General features: G+C 53.5%; 7 protein-coding genes across 7 annotated transcripts; 3 read left to right on the plus strand and 4 right to left on the minus strand.

Moving 5' to 3' along the window:
* Positions 1-239: 239 nt before the first annotated feature.
* PSV08DRAFT_344197 (aspartic peptidase domain-containing protein) lies at positions 240-1,771 on the minus strand. Its single transcript, XM_014218133.1, has one exon. The coding sequence runs from the start codon at positions 1,623-1,625 to the stop codon at positions 435-437; it is 1,191 nt and encodes a 396-aa protein (XP_014073608.1). The 5' UTR covers positions 1,626-1,771; the 3' UTR covers positions 240-434.
* An 857-nt stretch (positions 1,772-2,628) lies between these two features.
* PSV08DRAFT_233409 (aspartic peptidase domain-containing protein) lies at positions 2,629-4,219 on the plus strand. Its single transcript, XM_014218188.1, has 3 exons — positions 2,629-2,945; positions 3,029-3,204; positions 3,270-4,219. Exons 1-3 carry the CDS (start codon positions 2,662-2,664, stop codon positions 4,031-4,033), a joined length of 1,224 nt encoding a protein of 407 aa, XP_014073663.1. The 5' UTR covers positions 2,629-2,661; the 3' UTR covers positions 4,034-4,219.
* A 650-nt stretch (positions 4,220-4,869) lies between these two features.
* PSV08DRAFT_212678 (ATP-NAD kinase-like domain-containing protein) lies at positions 4,870-6,361 on the plus strand (the record flags this gene model as incomplete). The annotated part of the gene is made up of 1 exon (XM_014218141.1): positions 4,870-6,361. The coding sequence occupies one exon, from the start codon at positions 4,870-4,872 to the stop codon at positions 6,163-6,165; it is 1,296 nt and encodes a 431-aa protein (XP_014073616.1). The 3' UTR covers positions 6,166-6,361.
* A 61-nt stretch (positions 6,362-6,422) lies between these two features.
* On the minus strand, positions 6,423-7,681 carry PSV08DRAFT_406191 (uncharacterized protein). Its single transcript, XM_014218187.2, has one exon. The coding sequence runs from the start codon at positions 7,623-7,625 to the stop codon at positions 6,465-6,467; it is 1,161 nt and encodes a 386-aa protein (XP_014073662.1). The 5' UTR covers positions 7,626-7,681; the 3' UTR covers positions 6,423-6,464.
* Positions 7,682-11,272: 3,591 nt separating this feature from the next.
* Positions 11,273-14,425, minus strand: PSV08DRAFT_385339 (uncharacterized protein; the record flags this gene model as incomplete). The annotated part of the gene is made up of 4 exons (XM_014218185.2): positions 14,295-14,425; positions 12,413-14,244; positions 12,041-12,358; positions 11,273-11,954 (listed from the first exon to the last, which is right to left on the minus strand). Exons 1-4 carry the CDS (start codon positions 14,388-14,390, stop codon positions 11,273-11,275), a joined length of 2,928 nt encoding a protein of 975 aa, XP_014073660.1. The 5' UTR covers positions 14,391-14,425.
* A 1,049-nt stretch (positions 14,426-15,474) lies between these two features.
* PSV08DRAFT_413293 (n-acetylglucosamine-phosphate mutase) lies at positions 15,475-22,252 on the minus strand (the record flags this gene model as incomplete). Its single annotated transcript, XM_014218184.2, has 10 exons — positions 15,475-16,759; positions 16,811-17,320; positions 17,387-17,401; positions 17,456-17,600; positions 17,700-17,713; positions 17,773-17,869; positions 18,698-20,802; positions 20,853-21,112; positions 21,193-21,446; positions 21,477-22,252. 10 exons carry the CDS (start codon positions 22,250-22,252, stop codon positions 15,899-15,901), a joined length of 5,037 nt encoding a protein of 1,678 aa, XP_014073659.2. The 3' UTR covers positions 15,475-15,898.
* Positions 22,253-23,569: 1,317 nt separating this feature from the next.
* PSV08DRAFT_344263 (P-loop containing nucleoside triphosphate hydrolase protein) lies at positions 23,570-24,834 on the plus strand (the record flags this gene model as incomplete). The annotated part of the gene is made up of 3 exons (XM_014218137.2): positions 23,570-23,612; positions 24,039-24,117; positions 24,193-24,834. Coding segments are annotated over 3 exons (614 nt in total), but the record flags the coding sequence as incomplete, so codon positions are not given.
* Positions 24,835-25,429: the final 595 nt, after the last annotated feature.

Here is a 25,429-nt window from a genome sequence, read left to right on the forward strand (position 1 = left end):
CTGTGCGGAGCAGACAAAAGGTGCGGTTTGTATGCAACAAGGTCGACACGTCGCAATTGTCGCTTTGTTGGTTGCTGCTGACAGCTGGCGCGGCTGAGCCTGCCCGCCCTTCACTTCTAGGCTTCTTTCCTGGTGCCCGTTGCCAAGTGATGACGTAACCCTCGCTGCCGCTGCGCCGCCCACATGCGGATTGCACTAATAAAGCAGGGTATAAGAATATTACACTTCCGCGCGAGTTTGGTAAACTTACTTAGTAGCTTATCTTGAGCTACTACGACAAAATCACCTCTGATTAAACTACTAAGTTTGCATACTAATACTAAATATGTACATGTTGACATCCGCTCGTCGCGGTCACGTGAACCTCCGAAAAATATTCAGTACATATATATACAAGTTTGGTGTGCTTCTAGGGTGCGACACATCCGATCCGTCTAGACTTGGCGCGCAACACCGAGTTTCGGAACGCTGTCCTCGATGCTATGAACCACATAAAAGTTCTTCATCCAAATGGAGCCGAAGACAGAATTACGCAAGGTCCTCTTTCCAACGATGACTCCCGCACACCTGTTCTGGAACGGGTCAGAGACGCCGAAGTTGAGGTATTTGCCCGGAACCGAAAGCGTCTGGTCCTCGATCTTGAAGGTGAAATCTGGCAGTGTGGCGTTGCATGGGAAGGTATTACTACCGCCAAGTGTCAACTCGTAGTCTGGAACCTGACTGTAGTAGTTGGCGACGACCGGATCAGGGAGGTAGATGAGCGGAGAACCAGAGTCGACAGTGGTATTACCGATGATGGCCGGTCCAAAGGTTTTGTTGCCCGCGCCATACTCTCCAACTGCTATGGTCCAATGCTTCATGTTGTCGACCACAGGCGTATATGTGATGTCGCCAGTGTATTTGGATTTGTCGAGATAGCCAAAGTCCCAAGAACCATTGCCCTCGGGCCTCAAGTTTGCTGCAAAGACTTTTTTCTTCAGTGTCGGTGCGACGGTTTCGAAGAAGGTGCTTTGTTGCACAGGCTTTACCTGGTTGATGATGCCGAACGCAAGACCCATGATACCATCCGAGTCGATATCGCTGGGGACATAGGTTGCTACCTCGACGGCTTGCTTCTCGGCCACAACCGGGCCAGCCTTGACCACATCCGTGTAAACAATGCCATTGGCCGAGGAGCCGCCTGAGTAGGTGATGGTCCAATTATAGTTGGGCAACAGCTGTGCAGACGACGATGGGAAGTAGTAGGTTTTGTCCGGACCCTGCATAGTTGATGTCTCGTTGCCAAACACCCACAAGTCGGCGGAGCCAGTATCGTAAATCAGGTTGAAAGTCTGATTTCCAATAATGGTAGGGGTAAAGTAGGTGATGCCAGGGTCGTCGGGCACTACAGTGACGGACCCTTCCTGTTGGCCTGCAACATTGGCTTGTCTCTTGTCGACAGTTTCCGTGGTAGGATGCCTTGAGCGAAGTTTTCGAAAGTCGGCCTCAAAATCAAATGATGGCGGAGCGGCTGCTACGGCGTCGACACTATAGGCAGCGCCGCGAGGTTCTGGTACAAGAGCGCAGGCAGAAGAGGCGAGTATGGCGAGTGCGAGCTTGGCTGTCATGCTTTGCAAATGTGACATTGTGTTTGTGTGAATAGTAGAGAGAAGATGGTGGAGTAAAGAGGGTGTCACCCGGCAAATGCTGTGTAGCCAAATAATGCGGAATAAACTTTAATTTTGTAGAGGCATTTATCTGTCTGTCGAGCTGACCTCACGTTAGCATGTGTAGCAGATGTAAGGCCGACAATCTTACACGGCAACAATGGATACCTCTGCCCAGGGCACACTGCGAACACTGGACCTTTGGGCTAAATGTTGATTGGGTAAAGTAAGAGTGATTTGGAGTCGAGGCGGTCTACAACCCTAGCGGTACTTGGGTGCAAGCTAGTATATGGCATGATGTCAACAAGGTCGTATTGAGAAGCAAAGACGATGAGTTCACAGGGGAGGTTGACCGAAATAGCAAAAACGATGTATGCATTGCCCATCCCGGTAGTCTATAAAAAGTAAGAGCTTGCTTGACGTGGGAAATGGGGTGCCGATCCAGAGCGTGCATTAATGTGAAAGTGGACTAGGAGAGAAGATGGCGCCAATCAAGTTGGTCGGGTGGAAATGGCGGACTGGCTGGCCGGGGATAATTCGGCTAGCGGGCTGGGAGAGGAAGGAGCTCGTGTTGACACGATGCAGCGTCCACTTTGGCATCCATGAAACACGCATCCGATATATTGTTCTCCAAAAACCGGGACCCCCGCAAACCCACAAGCCGTCAAGATAAGTACACACCTGCACAACGGCAAAGACAAGGTACAGTGGTCCGTGCCACACACACAGCATAGCCAAACTCAAATCCATCGTACTCGTATTGCTACATTCCCGGCACGGCCCGACTCAGTCAGTAGCCAACTTACCATGTAGCGTTGTAATAAGCTTTGGCCACTCTCTTGGCAGTGCATACGCTCTGGAGATCACAGTCGACCGTCCACACCCCACACTCAGGAGTGCCCTGGGTCGGTCAGCCGAGAGACAGGCATCTGGTACTCACATAAAGACCTGCCATGGCTCCGTCTTCCCTTGCCTTGCCCGCATCTGCGCAATCTTGCTCTCACACTCAACAATCATGCCTGATTCCAAGATGGTCTCACGCGCCCTTCTCGCCGCCCTTGCACTCCCTGCTGTCTCTGCCGAGCTTCCCCCAGGCGCCATTGCTGTGCCCCTGATCCGAGACGCCGAACTCGACGCATACTACGCAGAGTTCCAGGTCGGAACGCCCCCGCAGAAGGAATACCTCAAAGTCGATACTGGCAGCCCACGATATTCCTTTCTTAACCCGCGCAACCAAGAATGTGTCTCGGATCCAGCGTCATGCACTACTTTTGGCACTTTTGACAACTTGACCTCTTCGTAAGTAATCATCTTTGGCTTCTTTTTTTATTAAAAAAAGAAGCCCCCAAAAAGATTGCAAGCGCTAATTCTACATCTTCCAGAACTTGTCGTTATGAAGGACCTGGCTTCTACGATGAACTCTACGCATTAGGATTTGGCGATTACCTCAGTGACACCTTGGTCCTGGGCGGTGTCACCATGCCCAACATGTATTTCGGGTACACGTCCAATTATACGGCCGGAAAAGTAGTTCCAGAACCAATTCAAACTATTCTGGGTATGTCAAGACACCCGTGTTCTTCGTGCACGACTGCAGTCTAACTGTTTGATTGCGAAATCTAGGCCTGTCTCTCGAATGTTATCCGGAGGAGCCTGACTGCATGTCCAAAGGGGCATATTTTCTACCAGAGTTGAAGAACGCCTCACTGATTGACGTCATGGCAACAAGTATGTACCTTGGGCCGGATGAATTCAACGTCACCAATGCCCAGATGATCATTGGTGGCGCCTATGACAAGGCAAAGGTGGACGGTGACATGTTCACGCTGGAGATGGTGGATCCATTCTCCACACTCACCGGCGAACAAACGAACTACGTGAACGTCACTGCAATGGAAGTTGTACTTGACGGCGGCAACCGCACGTCACAAACCTTTGGAGATAAGGGTGTTGGTGTCCCCATCTTGCTCGACACGGGCATTGCAACCTGGTACGTGACTGATACCATTTTCGGCGCCGTCTCCTACGGATTGGGTATTACCGCCTTCCAACCTGGAAAACAGGTGACCTCTGTTGACTGCAAGTACCGGGACCCCAACAATGCCAAGGGCTACATCTCTGTCGAATTCGGCGCTAGTGGCAAGATTGACGTTCCGCTGCACGAAATTATCTCTCTGTTTGCTAATAGCACGTGTGGCGTCTACATGGAGCCTCGCTCGGAAACCGATATTGGCGTACTCGCAGACCCCTTTATTCGTGCAATTTACGCAATCTTCGACCAGACCCACAGGACCATCACAATGGGCAAAGCAAAATACACAACTGAGCAGAACATTGTGCCCTTCCCCGAGGGAGGTTTCACAGTGGGCTCCAAGGTCAGCTCTTAGACACGGCACATGTATATATTTGTAATCCGGTTAGAATGTACATATTCAAGTTGGGATTGTGAGATCCAAGCGCTCTTATGCAAGAGGAAACGCGACAGATGATGTTTAATGATGTCGTGGTTACCAATCTTGACACATTCCAATGATGCATTTCAACTCGTAAAGATTTATTTCAAGTTGTTGAGGCCATATCTACATTTCCATGATACATACCAAAGCGGGTCCACTAGAAATGGACAACACAGCAGTGCCAAGAAAATGATTACAACGAATACGAGTCAAGACACTGAACTCTGTAGTGAAGATTAGTGCTGACCTTTGTTGATAATGGACATGAACTACGTTGGCGCTGCGGGGCGGAATATCCACATATTAAGAGACATCTTACCTCCCGTAATAAGGCTTAATTGATGGTGCATTACAAGCCCACCTATGACTCTTGTCTGGAAGAAAGTGCTTAGATTTGCGCTTTAGCTGCAAAGGCTATTTAGTCTGACTGTACTACTCGTTCTATGTAGCAAGGGTGCGTATGGTAAGTAGATGTCGCGTGAGAATCGCGCTAACGTAACACGGAGATCCCTGTCAACTAGGTAAAGAGTGGGAGAGCAAGTGGCAGTAGAGTTTGGAGCTACTAGTATGTAAATTCTAATTCTTCGTGCAACCAAAGCCCTGGGGGGAGCATGGATACGGGGCAGGTACTGTGAACATAATGTCGCAATTATATTCATCATGTCGTTACTATAGCCGGCAATGAACTGATTAACAAGCAACCCCGCGATGATATCATCTTATAGCTCCCCACCCCTCAGTCAACCCCATCCATTAACACCCCAGCCATGGCAACGGTCAGTGAGGCGGAGGCGCCACAGCCTAGGAAGGTTGTCTTTGATCTACCAACTGCAGATGGTACATCCCAAGCCACCGTTACTTTACAAGAAAATGAAGATGCCACCAAACCGCCCCTGCTACTCGACATCACCAAACGAGCTCTCGACCCGCCAGATAGTACAAACACACCACTCACCCAACGCGAAACCCACGTTATCATCTCCTTAGGATCTGGTGCCCGCCAGGCAGAAAACTTCTTCAACAGCGTGGTCAAACCGATTCTAACCGCCATTCACGGCGAAGATGGCGTAGCCAAGATCAAAGTTCACACAACAACCTCAGCAACCAGCATCTCAGACTATACAAGCAACATCTTGTTTCCCTCGGCAAACAACGGGACCCCCCTCCGCATCATCCTCCTCTCAGGCGATGGCGGCATAGTCGACCTAGTAAATGGCCTCCTCTCCCCTCCCCAAAGCACAACCTACGCCTCCCCACAAGTCGTCCTCCTCCCCCTCGGCACCGCAAATGCCCTCTACCACTCCATCAACACCAAGCAGCAGCAGCCCTCAAACTGGGGCCTCGCCGCCCTCGCATCCCCACACTCGGCGCCGCTCCCAGTCTTCACAGCAACTTTTTCCCCAGGCGCGCGCCTCCTCGTCGACGAAGCCCGTGCCGAGGAAGCACTCCCCAAAAACGAAAAGGGAGAGGGCCTTCTCCACGGCGCAGTCGTGGCAAGCTGGGGCATGCACGCCTCTCTCGTCGCAGACAGCGACACCGCACACTACCGCCAATACGGCGTCGAGCGCTTCCAAATGGCCGCCAAAGAAGCTCTGTATCCCGCTGACGGCGGTCCGCCTCACGCCTACAAGGCACGCATCTCACGCCTCCTCCCGTCACCACAAAACGGCGAGGAAAAATGGGTAGAGCTCGAGACTACGGAGCACATGTACGTCTTGGCAACCCTCGTCTCGCATCTCGAACGCCCGTTTTGCATCTCCCCGGCCTCGGCCCCGCTAGACGGGAGCGTACGGCTTGTGCATTTCGGCCCGAAGAGTGCAGATGAGGCCATGCGCATCATGGGGTTGGCGTATCAAGGGGGCAAGCACGTCCATGATGCAGCTGTGAGGTATGAAAGTATTGATGGGTTGCGCATTCGGTTCGAGGGGCTCGAGAAGGATGCGAGGTGGAGGCGCATTTGTGTCGATGGCAAGATTGTGAGGGTTGACGAGGATGGGTGGGTGGAGGTGAGGAAAGATCAGGGGAAACGCGCGTTGGATGTTGTTGTTGTCGCTGCTACGTAGAAAACGAAGAACAATAGGTTTTTTTTTGTTCAAGAGATAGAATTTATTTTCATTACAAGGAAATACCATTACGTATGTTGCAAAAACTACAAGGGAGGGGGATATCTAACCAAAAAAAAAACGCAATTTGTGTGAATCGTGAAAAAAAAACCCCCCGGTCGTAAAGCGCGTCTTTGTGTACTCATTCCAATGCCCTGGCCCCCCCTAAAACACCCAAAATTTAACCATTTCTCCTCTTTGTTGATGGTACTTTTTTTTTCATCCATCTATACAGGAACCCCGGGAACGACAAAAAGTCATTAATAACCAGGGTATGGTGGTCCCTGTGCATATTGATGTTGCGTCCTTGCAAAGTCCTGAGGGTTATATGCATAGTGGGGCTGTTGCCCCTTCTGAATGCTATCTCTCTTTTGCCTTGACTCGTGCTCTTCCCTAGTCTCTTCCATAGTCGGCAACTCCGATGCAAATGCTTTCCCCTCGAGTCCGGGGGATCGCATGCCATCCGATGTAGCATAAGAGGTTGGTCGCGAGGATATTGTGCTGTGTGACGTGGTCGACCAGCGGGCGTCTTGGAATTTAGGAGAGGATTGCGAGGGTTCAGAAGCGTAAGAGGCACGTTTGTCATTGATTGGTGTTTGGGATACAGGAGGGTTGGGATAGTAGAAATCGCCTGGCAGTTCCATGACTACATTGTTCTGGCCAAGGAGTTCCTTTGGTGGGATGGGAGGAGCGTGTTGGTTGTCGGGCTGCGCATAGCTCAGGCTTTGCCGGTGGGGGAAATTTGGCGACAGGCGGGGCGACAGAGGTGCCGAGTATACTTGTGATGGTGATGAATGTGGTGACCTGTGATCGTGGGTTGAACGATCGGCTGGGTTGACCGTCTTCAGTCGGCCATTCTCCATCAGGGCATGCAGCGCACCCGAGTCGAGTAATTCGGCCTTCTTGACCAACCGATCTACCATGACCTTTGCCGCGGCCTGCATCTCCTTCTTTACAAAACTGATCATGGCGACATTGCACTTGATCTCGACATCTTCCCTGATGTACAAGCCCTCGGGTGGGGCACCAGAGCCCAGCTCCTTTGGCTCGGGTGGTTCGCCGGGTTGGTTTCCGCAAATTTGCCATTTGTTGCGTAGGTCCACGTTTGCAGGCGCATAGGTGTGTGTTTGGAGGCCAAAGGGGAGGTCGTGGAAAACGCCGCGGAACTTGATTGCGCCACTGCCCATTTTGCCAATGCCGGGTATGTACTGGATGCGCTGCGAGATCTCGTACCATGTCGAGTAGAACTCGTCAGCGGGCGCATCACGGGGTGCTTTGATGGGCTCATGGCCGGTGACGAGCGGGTTCAGCTCGATGATCTCGCCATGGTTGTGGAGGAAGTCGATGGCGAGCTGACGTGGTATGAAGGAGGGAATGGGCGTAATGTGCACATACGTCGTCCTCTTGCGCATCATATTCATTGTCGGGTATCAATGTCTGACCCTCTGAAAAGTGTGTGTGCGTGTGAGAGTGTGTGAGTATGTGAGCGAGAAGGGGGTGTGGTCTGCAAAAGAGCCGGCTGATGCGACTCGAGCGAGGAGGATGGGCGCCTGGCGAGGGGCTGAGATGGTGGGTAATAAGCGTCTTGCTGACGGACGGTGTGCTTGCTTGTGGAAGTAGGCGACGGTCTACTAGCGGCGTAGTAGTAATTTCACACAGCCCAAGATCTGCGAGGCGAAACACGTCATGCACGTGATGGGCGTGATGTCAGTCAGGGCTGGTCTGCGCTGTACTCTGGTCTGGTCTTGTCGCGCCTCCAGACAGCAGACGGTCGCTTTGTATGCCACACTGACTTGCTCGAAACACGGTGAGCCCAAGCCAGCACTGACAAGCCATGTGCTCGTAGGGCGGCTGGTCCCCGCAGTGGACCAGTCTAATTTTGGGCCGGCGTCGTCCAGCTTACTGTAGTATGCAAGTGGGGGCCAAGAGCTGAAATCAATCAGCACCTTTAGTGCACGTAGCGCCCGTTTGCATCCGTCGCGACAATGCAGCGAGGCCCAGGCAGTGCTGAAGACGAAAACCTCAGTCATGGACGCTGCTTGCACTGGGCGACTTTTCTTTTGGTTGCGGGACAGACGACATCCGGATCATGGCACTGCCCTTGGCAAGCGAGTACGTGTGCCAGGAACTCGACAAGGTTGGGTGGGGCTCCCATCTGCGAACCGCAGCGTCGCTTTCTCGTCCAGGGCCATTGGCTGCGAGGCCAGGCACTCGGCCTTTGTCCAGACCCTCGTATGAAAATGATCCAGGTGAAGGTACTTTGCCAGTACACAACTTGGACTATGAAAGTTGGCCTACTGTTTCGCGCCAGGGTCCTGAGACATCAACTCCTAGCAGAGGCTGAGAAGTGGCAGGCTCCCACGCTCCAACGCTGCCAGGCTGTGGCTCGGCAGCCCAGGAGCCAAGAGCGAAAATACTGGTTGGCATTGACAAAAAGCCGGAAACGTTGCCGAAGATGGCGATCATGACAGCGGCTCGCTAACTTTGTCGCCCCCAGTCTTGCCATCTACTCAGGGACCAAACAGCCTTGCCTGGGGACGCTTGCTGATTGCCTGAGGCCAAGTGCTGGTGCGAAACTCTCCACACGGTCGGTTTGACCTGCGAAGCCATGCGACGTCTGGGCACGAGTAAGTAAGGTCGGGACTGGTGTAGTCGTGAAGTCTGATCTGGACAGCTGCTGGCACAGCGTTCATCGCGGGTTTTGTTCTTGCCATTGCCGTGTATTCGGTGACGTCTTCAGGGTCACGTGCTGTTCCGTCTCAGCGCTTTGGCGGTTTCCTCGCACGTGACCAAACACACCATGAATCCTCCAACCCGAGTGCTACAACTAACAGCAGCAACACGACGAAACATTGAATCTAGAAAACATCCCGCAAAACAGGCCGAGGTTGCATGTAGGCCGTCCAAGACTCCAAATAGCTTGTCAAACAGAAAGACTGCCGGACATAGCTCGGCCCTACCCGTAAAGTCATACACCAGGCGCGTTATATAATCCTGGCAACCCCGGTTCCAAACTCCCGTCGCAGATCCTTCGCTCCTACAATAAAATTCAAGCGGACAACCCCCAAGGGAAAAAACAACATCCACCTCTTACGGCCACTACATACCACATTCTAGAACCTTGTAGAGTTTAGAAGTGGTATCTTATGCCCTTGACAACTGCCTTTTAGTCTGTAGCACCTAATTTCCAAGCATCGTGCGATGGTTTCAAGTGGCTACAAGACGAAGCAAGGAAGAATACCAGCCATGTCCTTCGTTTACAGAGAGACGAGTCATGTCCAGTAAACACATCAAAAACAGAGTTTGAAAGAAAAGATGCTGCACATGTTGAACAAATGCATTGCATAATTAGCATACATCCAACACATCACCACATCTGCCAGACCACTGCCATGGGGGAAAACCACATATGCCCCAACCGCAACGATTTCAATCCTTCTCAGATCCTCAGCAGCGTTCGTACGCACCCTCGTGCAGATTCACAGCGCCACTGCTACGCTGTGCTCCAGTCCCACACACAGGTATTTCCAACATCATTACCTTTTTCCAACCTAGACTTGTACACTGTTACCCCACAGAATCCTTTCTATCTTTTTTTTTTGCATAAATTTTTTTTTTCATCGCTATGCCTCACTACCTTTTCCCCAAACACCTCCCAGGCAACCCAAGCCCGGAAAGGATTTCCCTACAACCGCTCCCTTTCACATTGTCATTATCTCGAAATTTATACTCAGTCATGCCTTTTCTTTGTTATCCCTTACTACCTACCTCCCTGATATCCCGGTAGAGCATCTACGTGTAAACAAAATGGGGACATGCTCGATTTAACCACCCATCCAACTCCGAAATACATACCCACCAAGAATAAAGCTGAAACTCGTTACACAACACACAACCCTGTTTTGAAAACTCCGTAATCCCCTCCCCCGGTCGTGTTTTTCTCAACCACCACCTTATTTTCAAACAGCATATTGTATACACACAACGCAGGAATCCACCCGTTGTCTACTCTGCACAACACTTCCTCACTAACCTTCCCCGATCAAAGGGAAACAAAAATAAAAGTGAGGAGGGAAATAATGCCAATCTACGAGAAGAAGAAGAAGAAGAAAAAGAATAAAACCTTTCCGTGTACATTTCAGTTGTATTCAAGATAACGAAAGGGTTTGACGCAGTATTACATATTTCAAAGTTCTCCTCCTCCATCCCCTGAACAAAAAGGTTAGAGAAAGAGAGAGAGAAAGAGAGAGAGAAAGAGAGAGAGAAAGAGAGAGAGAAAGAGAGAGAGAAAGAGAGAGAGAAAGAGAGAGAGAAAGAGAGAGAGAAAGAGAGAGAGAAAGAGAGAGAGAAAGAGAGAGAGAAAGAGAGAGAGAAAGAGAGAGAGAAAGAGAGAGAGAAAGAGAGAGAGAAAGAGAGAGAGAAAGAGAGAGAGAAAGAGAGAGAGAAAGAGAGAGAGAAAGAGAGAAGAGGGAGACAGGAAAGGAAATTACACCGTGAGGCTGAAGAATTTTTCTCGTCTCTGATTCTAATATACTATTTGGACCTTGGGAACAGAAAAAAAATCTTACACACACACACACACACACACACACACACACACACAACGAAAAACAACGGGCACGATAAAACTCCTTCCCCGCAAGTTCAACCAGCCAGCCAGCCAGCCAGCCAGCCACAGCTTTATAAGGGTTAGTCAGGAACATTTGCACTTCAGAGATGAAACAGAGATTCTGTTCTCTTTTCAAGTTGAGAATCCCCCCCCCCCAAAAAAAAACAAGAATTCCAGTTGAAAAAAAAAAACTTAATTTTTTTCTCTCCTGATATTCGATTTACCAGTATTGACTCATACCACAAGTTGTCTTTTTCTCTCTTTCTCTCTCTCTCTTAATATGACATGATCTCTTCTGCATATACAACCATCAAGTAATTGTAGGAATTAAATATCCTCCCACCCCCCCCAAACCCCTAATTTTCATGCTTGAGAAAAAAAGCCCAAAACACCAACCAAAAAAAACCCCCCCTCTCGCTATGCACAAAATTCATCAAGTCTACCACCCCACCCCCCTCATTACCTACTAAAATAATCCTGTTGCCCCGCCCCATCCCTACTAGGACTATACGGCGTATACTGTTGTTGTCGCGGCGCCGCAGCCACGGGCGCTCTAGCCGCACCCATGGGCGCAGCACTATTCACTAAATTCCTCCTGCCCTCATCCTCAGGAACCTCATACGGACTATCCGTGCTATCTAATCTGCGCATGCCGAGCCCCGGGTCAGGACTCGGGCTGTACTCTCGGAGTGCCGAGGGGGTTTGGTGGTAGCCAGCGGGGTACGAGACGCCTGCTTCTTCGGCACCGCCGAATGTGCGGTCCGAGTCGCGCGAGTGGGAGCGGCCGCGGTCGACGGCACCGCCAAAGTGGGAATTAGGCGTGTCGGGACGGTGGGTGCTGGATTCACCACCGTAGATGGATCCCTCGCCGCCGTGCTCGTCGCTGAATTCGGGTCGGTTCTTGTAGTTTTCAAAGTCCATGTTGGATTCGGACACAAATTCAAAGGGGGCGGGGGCTGCGGCGCCCGATGCCATTTTGCCGGGGTTTTCTTTGGACATGCGCTTCATGGTGTAGACATCGCTGAAGGCGGCTGTGTCGCCAATGTCGCCGTCTAGACGGCCGCGGTAGATTTCGGCAAGTAGGTGTTTTGACTTTTCGTTGACCATGGGGACGGTGAGTTTCTGGTAGAGAGCCGGGTGACTGGTATGCCGTTAGTAAAACTTGAAAATACACACACCACGATTGTAGCACACAAACGGGCAGTTGGAACGATAGGATTGACGTACCCAAACCTCACAGCAACACGATCCCTCTTCCTCGACTCCTTGTCAATTGGCGTAGGTGCTTCAACACCCTTCTTATTATCACCCTGAGTGTAGTACTTGAGCGAGTTATCAAAGGTGTTTTTGCAGTAAAACTTGAATGCAATCAATCCCAGAGGAAGAGGAGCCAAAGCGGCGAGCATGTGCCATTTGAAGTTCGCTCCACGAGCAGTAACCAAAAGTGCAACAATGCAGTTGGAGAGAAAAATGCCAACGAGCATACGGTTGAAAAGAAGACGCCAAAATGCACCTCCGGACTCGTTCTTTGTACAGAAAACGTACCTGGGTATATATGATCAGTCGGCACTCAAACTAAAAACAATGACGTGTACTTACATGAGAAGGTACTTCTTCATCCAACTGTCGAGAGAAAAGTAGATTGCGACAATAACGAGCGTGACGGGCTGCAAGGGCGCAAAGCAGAAAGCGACGGTCGAGTAAAACAAAAAGTAGTTGTAGTAACTTGCGTAATCAAATGGCGGTGGCGCAGTCCGGTTGATCAGATCCCTAGGAGTGGGGTTCAAAAACTTGCGCGAGAAACTGCCCCAAGCCAAGTTCACAGCCTGGGCCAGATCGATGGCCGCACCCAAATTACGTTGGACGAGCCAGGTGACCCAAAAAGGCGAGACTTCGCAGAGGGTGCGCATCGTGGTATCGAAAAAGGCAATGGAGCGCAGAATGTCCGTAAACGGCACGTTTTGCTTGGTTGCGAGATTGACAATCATGACAATCATGCCAAAGACGGCGCTGAAGAGGGAAAAGACAAAGAGGTTGTTGAAGACAAAAAAGGCGTACAGTTGTGCCGTCACGTGGCGTTCACGACTTGTTTTGGTTTGGTCTCCGGACTTGATTGAGAGGCGGCGGAAAATGATGGGCAGAAAGTAGTAGAAGAGAGAGGTTAGAGCCGGGGCAGCGAGACCTTGTACCACGGCCCAAAAGTCGGCATGTCGGGCCAGCTCGACCTGGAAAGTTGGCCATACAAAACCCAAGTTGGAGAGCTTTGACAAGAAGACGGCAATAAGGGCGTTGGGGATAAAGTAGAGCAGTGTCAGGAGCGTAATCCAGAAGTTGTTTACAGTTTTCCTCCACCGCCGCGTCTTTGGATCCAGAGTCAGATTCTTCCAGATGATGTCTTTTGGCTTTGGCGCAAGGCGGACCGTGGTTCCTTTGACATGCTTGCTGCGGGCATTGAATGCTACCGTGTGGGCTGAAGTGATGTTTTCGTAACTAGCGAAACCATATGGAAGAGCGTCGCGCTTATCGATTGACTCGCGAACTTCCTTGATCTGAGTCTCGAGTCGTTGGATGCGAGCTGTGAGATAGTCGATGGCGTCCACCTTTTGTTTCTTGCCCATAAACTCTGGGTCTTTTTTGTGCGGAGTGCACAGGGGGCGCTCGGCCGGCAGCTGAGCTGGGTTCTTCAAGTACTTTGCCAGGACATTCTCAAGTTCCACAACCGCCTCCTCATGCTCCTCGATTAGGTCGGGAACATCCTTTACGTTTCGTCCAATGGATACGCGGGGCACGTCGGGGGTCGTCTTGAGCGTATCCACAATCTCAATGATACCTTGGTCACTGCGAAAGCTACGGCTAATGTCGGTGATCATCAAGGTCCGGGCATGGAGGCTGTTTTGGTAGTCTGGACTCTCGAGATATTGGCGTCGCAGGCGGTGCACTGCGCGGTATGTCCACCAGAGAAACGCACACACCGTGATATCCAGAATGTAGGCAAAGACGACAAAAGCCCAGAAGACTTGACCAGCCAAGTCTCTTGGCGTCATGAGAAAAATGATGCTGGAACTAATATTGCCTTGGACCTTTTTTTGAGTTGGCACCGAACTGGCAACATTGACGGGGACGATGATTGCGCAGCCCAGGATGGCGAGTACAACAAACATGTTCCTGCACATGCGGGCAAAGCGTAGAAACAGCGTCGCATCCAGACCAATCTTGTCGACATATTCGGGCTCATTTGTTTTGAAGACTGGCTTGTACCAGGCGAAAAGGCTCTTATCCAGAGGCGGCGGTCGGTGCTTCTCTTCTGCGTGACGGAGGCGGGGGGCGTAAACGATGGTGTTGAAGGGTCGTAGAATTAAAAAGGCGACGAAAAGGGCGGCGGTTATGCCAAAGGAGGTGCCGATAGCGACGAGGACCGAGTCTTGTGATACCTGAAATTGTCAGGCCATCTGTGGCGGGGAAGAGGGAGCATGCGACATACTTGAGCACCCAGTGGATTATTCTGCATCAACTGCTCAAACTTCTCTTCGACGCTCAGGTCCCGCCAGAGCAGCGTACTACGGGGAATGGACGCCATAATGAATGTGGGGATTGTTGTGACTGTGTGGTAGCGAGAGGTGTTTGCATGGACACGTGCAGGCGCACTGTATACGGGAAAGACGACGAGGGGAGATTGTCTGGGGGGAGGCTGCTCAGCGCATGTCTCTAGCAGATGGTCACCCCGTCGAAGCAGCCGATTAGCAAAGTACAAAGGTGGTTTCCAGACGCAGGGTAAATATCCTGCGATTAGAATACTATTCAAATTACGCAAGGAGCAGTACAAACGATAGCAAAAGGCAAAAAAGAGAGTGAAGAGAGAGGCGTGCAGATGCAGAGTCGCAAGGTGGTAGTACAGCGAAATGTTGCGATCGGCGGCGAGGTGCCTGCTGGCCCGGGATGACGATTAACAACCGCCCCCCCCTCTTCGCGGGCGGATCCCTGTCACATGTCCAGGCACGCCCGCCCATTCGTTGGTTCAGCGTGGCCGTTTGACGCCGGCGAGGAAAAGGGAAAAGGGTACGCGGCAGGCCAAGGCAAGGCTTGCGGCTGTCTTTTATTTTTGGGTTCCAGGCCCTGGTCTTTCGCTTGGATGCCATGGCAAGCGTTGATTAGGACAAGTGATGCTCTCCTTGTTCCCTCTTTGCCGGCGAACCGCAGGCGAACCGGACTGCACAAAGGGAAGAAGCCATGGCATCGTGCACCGCCACTCGGCTGCGGCACAGTCGGTCGCCATCGTGCATCCGTCGTTGATCCGTCGGAAATGGGGCCTTTGGCTGCCGACCGACATGGTACCGTCCATGGCGGCTGTTGTTCACATCCAAGTAAGTAGCAGAGCGACTATTGTTCCGGATAAGGCTGCGGCTTCCTAGTTTCGTGTTTCAGCCCACACCACAAATCACCGCCGTCTTTATGCTTCAAGGGGTGGGTTTCGAGTGCACGTGGCGCTGCCTCCTTCATTGGCCACTGCCCATGCCGACTCTTCCGGCCCCATCATTACCATGAGCAGCTCTCATGGACCACGAACGACCTGGCAAAATAAAAGTACATCCCAGACATACGCTTGCATCAACCAGCCAGCTCGCTTCGTAAACCGACTCCCGTTCGTAACCGCTATTGTGCTCAGCTTGGTAGTTGCATCTCACGTCATATTACACAAAAACCACCCAAGCTTACACCAAAACTACCCAAGCTTGTTTGTTTCTAGTAGAAAAGGTCAAGTTTCTTTCCTAATTCAGCCAAAATATAACTACCATTCTTCATTCATTCATTCCTTTAGCAGCAACGTCTACCGCCATTTTTTTTCACCTTCTTTTGGTCATCTCAACTCCAAAAGAACCCAAATCAATGCACATCTTCACACTCTCCCCATACTGTCTTTTTCTTTGTTCGCCCAGGACTAGCAATATCCCATGCAAACAAGTCGTCCATACTGAAGCTCTTAGCCGACCTTGCTTCATCTGCCCCATCTCCTTGACAAATGCTTTGCTCGTACAAACACATCTCCCCACAAGAGCCAACAGCACTTGGCAACACGTGCAGCGGCTTCTAAGCGCCACCCGCCGCCTTGACGAGATCGTGCACCTTCCGCGCCAAATCGTCGGCCTCAGCTCGTGTTTCCGCCTCTGCGTACACACGAACTGCGTCCTCGGTACCACTGGCACGAGCAAAAGAGCGTCCTTGGCGCACCTTTTGAACTTCCCTGTCGATCTGCGCCTGGAGACCCTCAGGTGACGTAAGTTTTCGCTCCGCGTCCGTCGTCTTGAAGATCCTTCGGTCCTGCACCTGCACCTTGAGAAGGCGGTTGGGCAGGTCGCTGTATGTCGACAGCCACTCTTGCGGGCCCCAGTGCTTGTGTGCAAGCACAACCTCGACGAGCAAAAAGTCCGAGAGTGCATCTCCAACCGACTGGTTGATGAGGTTGATGCACGCACGAAGCACATCAAGAGCCTCCTTTTCCCCAGGATTACGAGGCTCGTGCTTTGCGATCGTGTCGAGCGTGTCAGCAGAGAAGATGACGGTGCCGTGGCCGTTGGCCTCAAAATAGACACCAATGTCGAGCTTTTCAGCCGCGTGGTGCAGGTACTTGACCCCCGTAGGCGTGCAGTCGACCTTGAGCTTCAGTGTCTCCTCGACGTACTTTGTGGCCGCGCCGTTTGCATATGCAGTCTGAACAACTCCAATCGTAAGCTTGTCGCCAAGTCCACTCTGACGCACCGTGTCGCCTAGGAACGAAGCAACAAGAGTCGCGATACGGTCGCCATCGAGCAGGCGGAACACATTCTTCTCATCCTTGAAGTAGTACACGACGCGATCAGCATCACCGTCGAGCGAGCAGCATCGGTCCCCAGGCCCAGCCTTTGATGACGGGGGTGCTCGCTGGTTGGTCTTGACAAAGTCTGCACCGCACTGTGTCCATGCTCAGCAAAAAGTTCCACTTTGAAGCAGCGCACCACTTACGTCAACGTTCAGACTGTCGGGCTTGATGACATTGTCGTTGATGACAAAAATCTCGAGACCGCCCTCGTCCTTGGATGGCAGATACTTGATCAGCTCGTTCAGCTTGGGTCCACCAACACCGTTGGCGCAATCGACCGTTAAGCTGCCCGAAGGCTTCTTGCCACGCAGGGCTGTCTTGAAGGCTGTGCCAAACTTCTCATAGTAGCCCTTTTCCGTAGCCTCGCCGTAGGCGTCCGGTGTGCCCTCTGTGTTGAGGCAACGAACCATGTAGTGCAACTGAGGCGTCGTCAAGAACCCGTAGTCCTTGGTCTCAGCGCCGGCGCCGTTGAGGCCATCGACAAGACACCCGAGTAGCCTTGATCCTGACGCTCTGGTGTCTCGGGCTACAACGACGCGAGCAGGGGTGCTGAGGTCGATCTTGTGCTGGTCCGCAATCTCTTGGTAATACTTGGAAACGTCTTCGGGCGTAGCCTTGTTTGCCATCTCGGTGCTGATAACCTCCCAGTCTTCCTGTGTGTTTTGTTAGATCGCCCGCCAATCGATCGTGTCGGGTCCGAGCAGTGAAAATGGACATACCTGCAGCATGTTGCCCTAGGCAGAGAGTTAGTTTCCATCACTGCCACACATCCTGTACTTGAGACATACCATTGGCTCAACAAGCTTTACACCGTTATCCTGAGGTGGGTTGTGGGAGGCCGTGATCATGACTCCGATCCATTTTCCTTTGAGTGCCCGTGATCGGAGGGCTGCAATCATACCCACTCGGGTCAAGACGGAATCGAGGACATCGCTGCGATGGTTAGCCTAGTTCTGAGGGACGCCGAGTGCGGGGGGTGTTTGGTGGGCGGCGAGCAGGGTCGGCTCGACAGTTGGAGGGGTGTCGTCGTACGCTTTTGTTCGGAACTAAGAATGCTCAGTCAGCTTGAGCATCTCAATGAATTGAAAACTCTGTTCGTCCCTACCCCAGCAGTGCCATATGTGTACACCAGTCCCTCTGGCGCAGGGTGCTTCTGCGCGGCATCGACAATTGGGTCAGACATGATGCTTATTCGATGGCTTCTTCCAAAAAGGTCGAGCAGTGAATGTTGGTTAGGGATGAAAAATGGACAAGAAAACAAACAAGACCGATGCTGAGATTGACAAGGTAATGGCCTCAGAGCGGGGAGCGTGGCTCTTGATGTACAGCAGTGTTGTGCTGAGGCAGATGCAGGCAAAGACCCCGCCCCACGCAGCTAGCAGGGATGTTGCAGGGCTGCTTCTTTCCGCTTCGTATGACGTTGTACTCGTACCTGGCTAACCATCACCCATCTCGGCTTCAATCTATTCTTAGTTGCACACCATCAGCCTCGTAATACCGTTTGGCTGAACCAGACCAAAGCCAACGCCAAAGTATAGTCGTTGCTACCCTGTTTGGGCTACTAAAATTACCTTTTGCTTCAGCTGCAGCTACATTACCTTGGCCCAATGCGGGGTCGTGAGATGGGCGGACAGCTTGACCGCTCCTCTCTCTGTACACTGCCACTGCGCGCATTACAACCCTAGCATTTCGAGTGGAGCCGCCCGATGCTACCCGCCAATGTCTTATTAGCTGTTCGCATTGCTGGCATCGAATCATTAGTCTCTCTCTCTCTCTCTCTGTTTTGTTAGCGCTAACCCCACATGGCAAGACATGACATTCTACATTATAGTTGATAACTTGTTTGGCACAAGAAAAAAGTGAAGTAGATTGCCTCCGCTTGAAGCCAAGGCACAACTGAATTATCTGCGGGGAAAAGTCGAACAAGAAAATTCCAGAAGAAATGTGGCATAGTGAGCCGACCCAAAGACAACACTGGAATGAGTGAGACCAAATGCCCTCAAAAGCCTTGGGGGCCAAGTCCAGGAAACCTTCCAAAGCCACCAGCCAATACGCTGTGGCTAGGAATGGGACTACCAATTTCGCCCAAAGGTGGGGGAGCTGGCGCATTGTCGCTGAACTTGATGTGCGAGAGCCTGCCATTTTCCTCTTTGTATTCAAGGCTGCCACCCCCGTTGGTTTGCGTTACATCGAGAATGTCACAGGCTTCCTTCATCTCGTCCATGGACACGACAGGTTCAAGCGTACCCCGTGATGCATCAACATGACGGTGCACTTCTGCAGCGTCGACATAGCCTTCTGGGTCGGAGCTGCGAGGGGCCAGCGTCTTGCAGGCAGTGCAGATTATGCGGCGGAGCCAGACAATACGCGGTTCGTTCGGGTTGCGCTCATGGCCCCGGACTGAAAACGGACTGTTGAAGATGTTGGAGGTTGGTGAATGACCCCATGTGGCACCAGAGTTGAATCCCTGCAAGGGTGGTGTTCCCCAGATGCTCCCTCCACCTGGCCCGCCAAACGAGCCATACTGTGAACCCGGTATGTCTGCAAACCCAAACGATGGCGCTCTCACGGATCCGTGCTGCTGTAAGCTGGGCCGTCGGTCAGGCAGCTCGGGCATGTCATCTTCGTCGTCCAACAGGGCCTTGCTTCCAAGATGGCTTGCGAGCTCGTCAATATCGGAGCCTCTGGGGTCGTCGACTGGCTTGACGCTCGAAGGTCGCTGGATGGGCGCCGGTCGCTGGATTGGCTGCGCTTGGGGAGCGGCAATTGGGCTCTCAACACTCGAAAGCCGCTCAAAAGACCCAGAACCCTGCCGAGAATGTGATGGCATGCCCATGGGGAAGGCGGAGGGCATCGGTGCTGAGAACCCAGGGGGTGCAGGGAATCCTGGAGGTCCTTCCATTGGAAATCCTCGGCCCATGGGTAGCGCACCTGGAGTATGCATGCCTGGCGGTGGGAATCCGCGAAAGCCTTGCGGGGTGGGTTGGGGGAAGAAGGGCATGTTGGGGCGGGGTCCCATCATGCCAGGTATCATCGACCCTGGATTTCCGAATCCGTTCAGCCCTGGAGGCATATTGGCCATGCCCAAGCCTGGTGGCCCCGGCATTCCCGGTGGCGGTCCCATGGGGGGCATTGGAGATGTCGGCTGGCCGTGTGGTGTGGACATTGGTTGCTGTGGAATAGGAGGCTTTGTCAAAATAGACCGCGGTGCTGCTTGTCCATGCGACTGTGACGATGGCGAGGTAGACTTGCTCGTCGCCATGGTAGCATGGGGCGTCTTGGGCGAAGAGCCATGAGAGTTTTGCTGCGAAGTTTGTCGCTGTCGATTTGGGGTAGGGGCCTTTGGGAGAGCCGGTGTGACATGGGGCGAGGGTGTTCCTGTAGACGAGTTTTGCTTGAGCAATTGAGGCGGTAATGCGACGGCAGGCGCCTGTGATGCCTTCTTGGATGCAACAGCATTGTGAGCGGCTGCGACAGCAGCTTGGTCCTCCTTGCGTGGGCGGTCCTTGTTGTTGTTATCTGTCTTTGACTTGGCTTCACGTTCCTTGCGCTCCTTTTCCTCTTGGGCCTTTTTCTCCTTTGCCTCCTTCTCTTTGGCCTCTCGTTCCTCGCGTTCTTTGCGCTTTGCCTCCTCTTTGGCCTTTTTCTCCAAAGCTTTCTGCTCGCGTGCTTTCCTCTCGGCCTCCTGCTGCCTCTCACGCTCTTCTTGCTGGCGCTTCAGTCGTTCGGCCTCCTTGCGCTGCTTCTCCTCCTCTTGTGCCTTGCGCTCAGCTTCCTTCTTCTTGCGCTGCTCTTCGCGCTTCTTGCGCTGCTCTTCTAGGCGCTTTTCCTCTGCTGCCTTTGCTTCTGCCTCCTTGGCCGCTTGTTCCGCCTCTTTGCGAGCCTTTTCCTCTGCCTTTTGTTGCCTCTGCTTGTCCTTCTTCTCCTTTCGCTTCTGGGCTTCCTTTGCCTTTTTTGCTTCTTTTGCGTCCTTTCGTATGTCCTCTTCTGCTAGCTCTTCGAGTAACCGCTGTTGGCGCTCTGCGGCCACTTTTTCTCGATATGCTTGGAGTACTCGCTGCTCAAACATCCGGGCTGCAAATATTTGAAACATTCGTCGACCCTCCTCCATGCGCTGCTCCTCCGTCATGGTCCCCTGGGGTCAATTAGTTGTAAGTAGTGAGACTCCGACACAAAAATACGCACTTCCTCATCGTCCTCATCCTCGTCGTACTCGTCGTCGTCGTAGTCCTCATCGTCCTCGCCCTCGTCGTCATAGTCGTCGTCTTCTGGCGGGGGAGCACTGTGACTGTGACCGGCGTAGGAACGATGTTGCATATTTGGGTGGGCCGAGAATTGCGCCTCTTCTTCACGCTGCATTCTCCGCTCGGCCAGCTGCTCCATCATTTCAATGAACTTTTTCCCATCGTTCTTGAGCAAATCGTCAGCGACTGTAAGTATGCCACCTAAAGGGATGAATCAGCATGCTCCCAACAGGGGGGGGGGATAGGGGGGATTGTGTGGTTGGTGGTATTTGTATGCATACCTTTGACCTGCAAACTGCTGCCAAACTGGAGAAAATCAGAGGGCTCTGGGGGCGGTAGGGAGGGTTCGCCGGAGCTGTAATCGCCCTCGGAGGATATCTCGCTGTCGTACTCGGAGTCTTCGTCGTCTTCCTCGCCCGAGTCGTACTCTTCCTCGTCATCGTCGTCGTAGGGGCCGTGCGGTTGCGGGGGATTGAGCATGGGGCGCGGATGAGGAGCACTGGACGCATAGCGATGATTAGCCTCGGGCACGAAACTAGCGACGTCTTGCTGGTGGTGCGCGTACTGCTCGAGTTCCTCGTAGTATGCATCATACAACACTTCCAGCTCCTCCTCGATGGCGGTGCGCTTGCGGCCGCAGACGGTGCAACTGCACGAGTGCTTCTGCTGCTCCTTCATCTTGCGCAGGACGGCCTCTTTTTCAATCTTGACTAGCGACTTGCGCTCATCCTCGCCGAGGGACAGCCAGAAGTCGCGTATGCGCTCCCGCTCCTCGGCTGTGGACGTGTTCCATATGCGGTCTTTTTTGGAGGCGGAGCGGTTCATCGAGTGCGAGTTTGGCGCGGGGCTCTGGCGCGTGGGGAGATGTTGCGAGTAGGCCAGCGGCGGGGGTGCAGAGGGCGCCTTCTTCTTGCGTCGCGACTTCTTGCCCGAGCTGCCGCGCACGGGAGCGTGGCCGTAGGGCTGCTGGTAGTCGCCGTTGGCGCCGTATGTGTGCTCGTAGTCGTCGTCGTCGGAGTAGTAGGCGCCCTCTTCGTACGGGGGTTCGTCGAGCTCGGGATGGGCATATTGCTGCTGCTGCTGCTGTTGAAGTTGCTGTGGCTGCTGCTGTGATTGCTGCTGCTGCTGCTGCTGCTGCTGGGCGGGGGGCAGGCCATTCCGGGTAGGCGCAGGGGCAGAGGCAGGCGGGTGAGGCTCCTGGGCGGCCTTCTTGGCCGCCTCCTTCTCGCGTCGCTTTTGCTTCTTGCGGTTGACGGGGGTTGGGGCGGGATCGTGAGTCGCAGTCGCAGTGCCGTTGGGCGGCATGGCAGCCGTGGGCGGACCTCTGGTGCCCTGTGCCATGGACTCGCGGGGCAATGGGGCGGATGGGAGCGGGGGTGCAGTGCAGTGGCCGTGGGCGTGGCGTGCAGGTGGTGGAGCGAGAATGGGTCGGGGGCGGGCGTGTACACAGGGCAGTGGTGGTGGTGGGAGTCGAGCAGCGGGAGGAGGGGCTGGCCGGGCTGTCTTGGGGGGCGGGCGGCGGGCAGGGCGGGCGGGTGCTGGAGGCGGCGTGTAGAGGCACAGCGGGGGGTTTGCTGGCGGGGGAGCGAGGCTCGCGGTCGGCGTGGTCGGGTGGTGAGCAGGGCTTGGTGTTTGCGGAGAGCGGCAGGGCGTCGGTTGTTGGAGTGTCGCGGGCGGCAGGTGCCATGTCTTGGCGCGGGCCAGCCTTGCACTTGCCTGTGCGGCCTTGCCTGCAGCGAGCCAGGAGAGCGAGGGCAGGCGCGGCGGCGGCGGCGGCAGGCGCAGACAGGCACACGCAGGCAGGCGGCGGCTGTGCACCAACCACGCCGGCTGCGACTGTGGCTGCGCCGCCGCGCGCCCGTGTCGCTGCTCGCTCAGCGCTGCTAGCATGGCTACTTAGCAGCGAGAGCCTCCAGCACACCTGCGCCCACACCGACTCTCACCACCACCACCACCACCACCACCCATACCCGTCCACGCACACCCGCCGCACACAGACACGCCCGACACACGCCCCGCTGCCGCCGCCGCCTCACCTAGCCCGCGCCCGTGCCTGCCGCCGCCGCCATCGCCAACGCTCATTATTAAAGGGTCCGGCGTCCCTCTGTGCTGTGTGCCTCACCCGCCGCCCACGGAACCATTCCTCGCCCGGCCGTCGCTAGCTCCCCTGCCGCCGTCGCTGTCGCACGAGACTGACACTGCCCGCTACCACAAACACCCACGCCAACAACATCAACACCGCCATCCCCATCACCACCACCACCGCTCCTCCTCCTCCTCCCTCACTCCACCGCCCCCGACAAGGTCCGCTCTTCCCGCCATCCTCACGCCCTCGCTTCTCCCCCTCTCTCGCTGCATCGCCCCCCGCCCATTGGCTCGTCACCACGCCCGTCCGTCCATTCGCTGCCCGTCGCGCTCTCACCCCCCCCCAACGCCCGTCCACCCAGCCCGCGCCGCTGCTTGTTGACACACGCGCGATAGCGATACACACGTCGCTGCACCCTCGGCCGCTGCTGCTCCCTCGCCCAACCACGGCTACTTGATTGCATCCGAGCCCTCTGCTCGCCCGTCTCCCTCATCCTCCATCCTCCATCCTCCATCCTCCACTCTCGACCCTCCGCGCCGCTTCACGCTCCCCTCCCCTCCCCTCCACACCCGCCATGGCCCAACAACAGCACAACGGCGAGCCCGTCATGCGCAGGTGCGTACAATTCCAGCCTTTTGTTTTCCTGACCCTCGTCCTACACACCCCTGTCGCTCCTCAGCTCCCTCCCATCCTCGCATCTGCCTCGCTTTCATCTCTCGCCCTCGATGCACATGCCCTCTTCGTCGCCTCCTTTCCCCGTCTCACCCGCCCGGCTGCTGCTCAAACTTTGACATGCGTCGATACTTTGGCCAGTAGCACCCCGGCTTTTGCGTCACACCTTGCATACGGCGCTCCCGGTCCGCGCATTCGCCCGCCTAAAAATAGCCCGTGTCACTCCATCCCCATGCCCGCTTTTTATCGACTCGCGCTCAATTCTTGCTGCTTTCGGCCCTCCTGCATCAGCATCACACCCTAGCACCCCTCCGACACTGCATCCACACCATGCACCTCTTGCGCACCCTGCTGATCGTCTCCCTCTAGGAAGCTAGTCATTATTGGCGACGGTGCCTGCGGCAAGACCAGTTTGCTGAGCGTCTTCACCTTGGGTTACTTTCCAACCGTATGTCCTCGTACTCGTTGCCACCCGCCAACGACACCTTCCTCTTCAACCCAGCATGCTAACGCCCCCTCGTAGCGATACGTCCCAACAGTTTTTGAAAACTACGTCACCGACTGCAGAGTAGACGGCAAGTCTGTACAGCTTGCCTTGTGGGATACGGCTGGACAGGAAGATTACGAGCGTCTGCGCCCTCTTGCATACAGCAAAGCACACGTTATCCTTATTGGCTTCTCGGTCGACTCGCCCGACTCCCTCGACAATGTCAAGCACAAGTGGGCCGAAGAGGCCCGTGAACGCTGTCCCACCGTCCCCATTATCCTCGTCGGCCTGAAAAAGGATCTCCGCGACGACCCCTTGGCCCAGGAAGAGATGCGCAAAAAGTCACTGCGTTTCACAACCACGAAGCAGGGCAGTGATATGAAGGACATGATTGGCGCCCGCAAATACCTCGAGTGCAGCTCTCTAACCGGCGACGGTGTCGACGACGTCTTTGAAGCCGCTACCCGTGCCGCTCTTCTTTCTGTCGACAAGAAGGAAAACCCAGGATGCGGATGCGTCGTTTTATAAACGAAAAAAAAGAAAAAGAAAAAAAGAAAAAAAAGCTGAGCGTTCACTGGCTCTCTTTACCATGTTTAACCAAGATTTTCTATTCTTCTTCTTCTTCTTCTTCTTTGTCTCACAACTGACATAAAATGCATTGGGCGGAGTAAAAACCTGTTTTTTTTACATGGAGTACATGTCCGTTTTATCCAAGTTCAATGGCCATAATCCTCTTTTTACATTTCTCATATCATCTATTTTCTTAGCCTTTTGACGCCATTTTTTTTAAAATCCCCTCGTTTTTCTGTTTGCTAGTTTCTTGCCTGGCGCCTCTTTTTCTTTCTTGGTTCTATCTTTCGTTCTGAGCGAGTTTTTCTGCTTGTATTGCTTGTTTCTCTCTCTTTGCCGTCTTTGGTAAAGAGATGGTGATAGAGAGGAGAAATTGAGGGAACGGACAATGAGAAAGGATGAGTTTTTTTTCTTTTCTTTACTACGTCTTTTAAACTCTAATGTACGACAAGGTTGATTGCTTCTGTGGGGGCTTTTTTTTGTTGATAGGGGTATTAGAGTCATGTGTGCGTATGTGTGTGTGTGTGTGTCTGTGTGTGTGTGCGTGTGTAACCCGATTATATATTTATATATATTCATACGTATGTACGTTGTTCAAGGCGACAGAGAGAAGAAAGATAAACAGACAGACGAAAAGAACAGCCCCCCTCTTCCCCTCTATCAGAGTTTGAAGTCCTAATGGAAAAGAGCGTGCTAGACATGG

The sequence above is a fragment of the Bipolaris maydis genome, assembly GCF_028858645.1.
Source record: "Bipolaris maydis strain C4 unplaced genomic scaffold PSV08scaffold_20, whole genome shotgun sequence".
NCBI lineage: Eukaryota > Fungi > Ascomycota > Dothideomycetes > Pleosporales > Pleosporaceae > Bipolaris > Bipolaris maydis.

Coding starts and splice junctions, on each gene's coding strand:
- PSV08DRAFT_344197 (XM_014218133.1), bottom strand. CDS start 1,625: ATGTCACATTTGCAAAGCATGACAGCCAAGCTCGCACTCGCCATACTC.
- PSV08DRAFT_233409 (XM_014218188.1), top strand. CDS start 2,662: ATGCCTGATTCCAAGATGGTCTCACGCGCCCTTCTCGCCGCCCTTGCA. Junction 2,946..3,028: donor TTTGACAACTTGACCTCTTC/GTAAGTAATCAT, acceptor TACATCTTCCAG/AACTTGTCGTTATGAAGGAC. Junction 3,205..3,269: donor ACCAATTCAAACTATTCTGG/GTATGTCAAGAC, acceptor TGCGAAATCTAG/GCCTGTCTCTCGAATGTTAT.
- PSV08DRAFT_406191 (XM_014218187.2), bottom strand. CDS start 7,625: ATGAATATGATGCGCAAGAGGACGACGTATGTGCACATTACGCCCATT.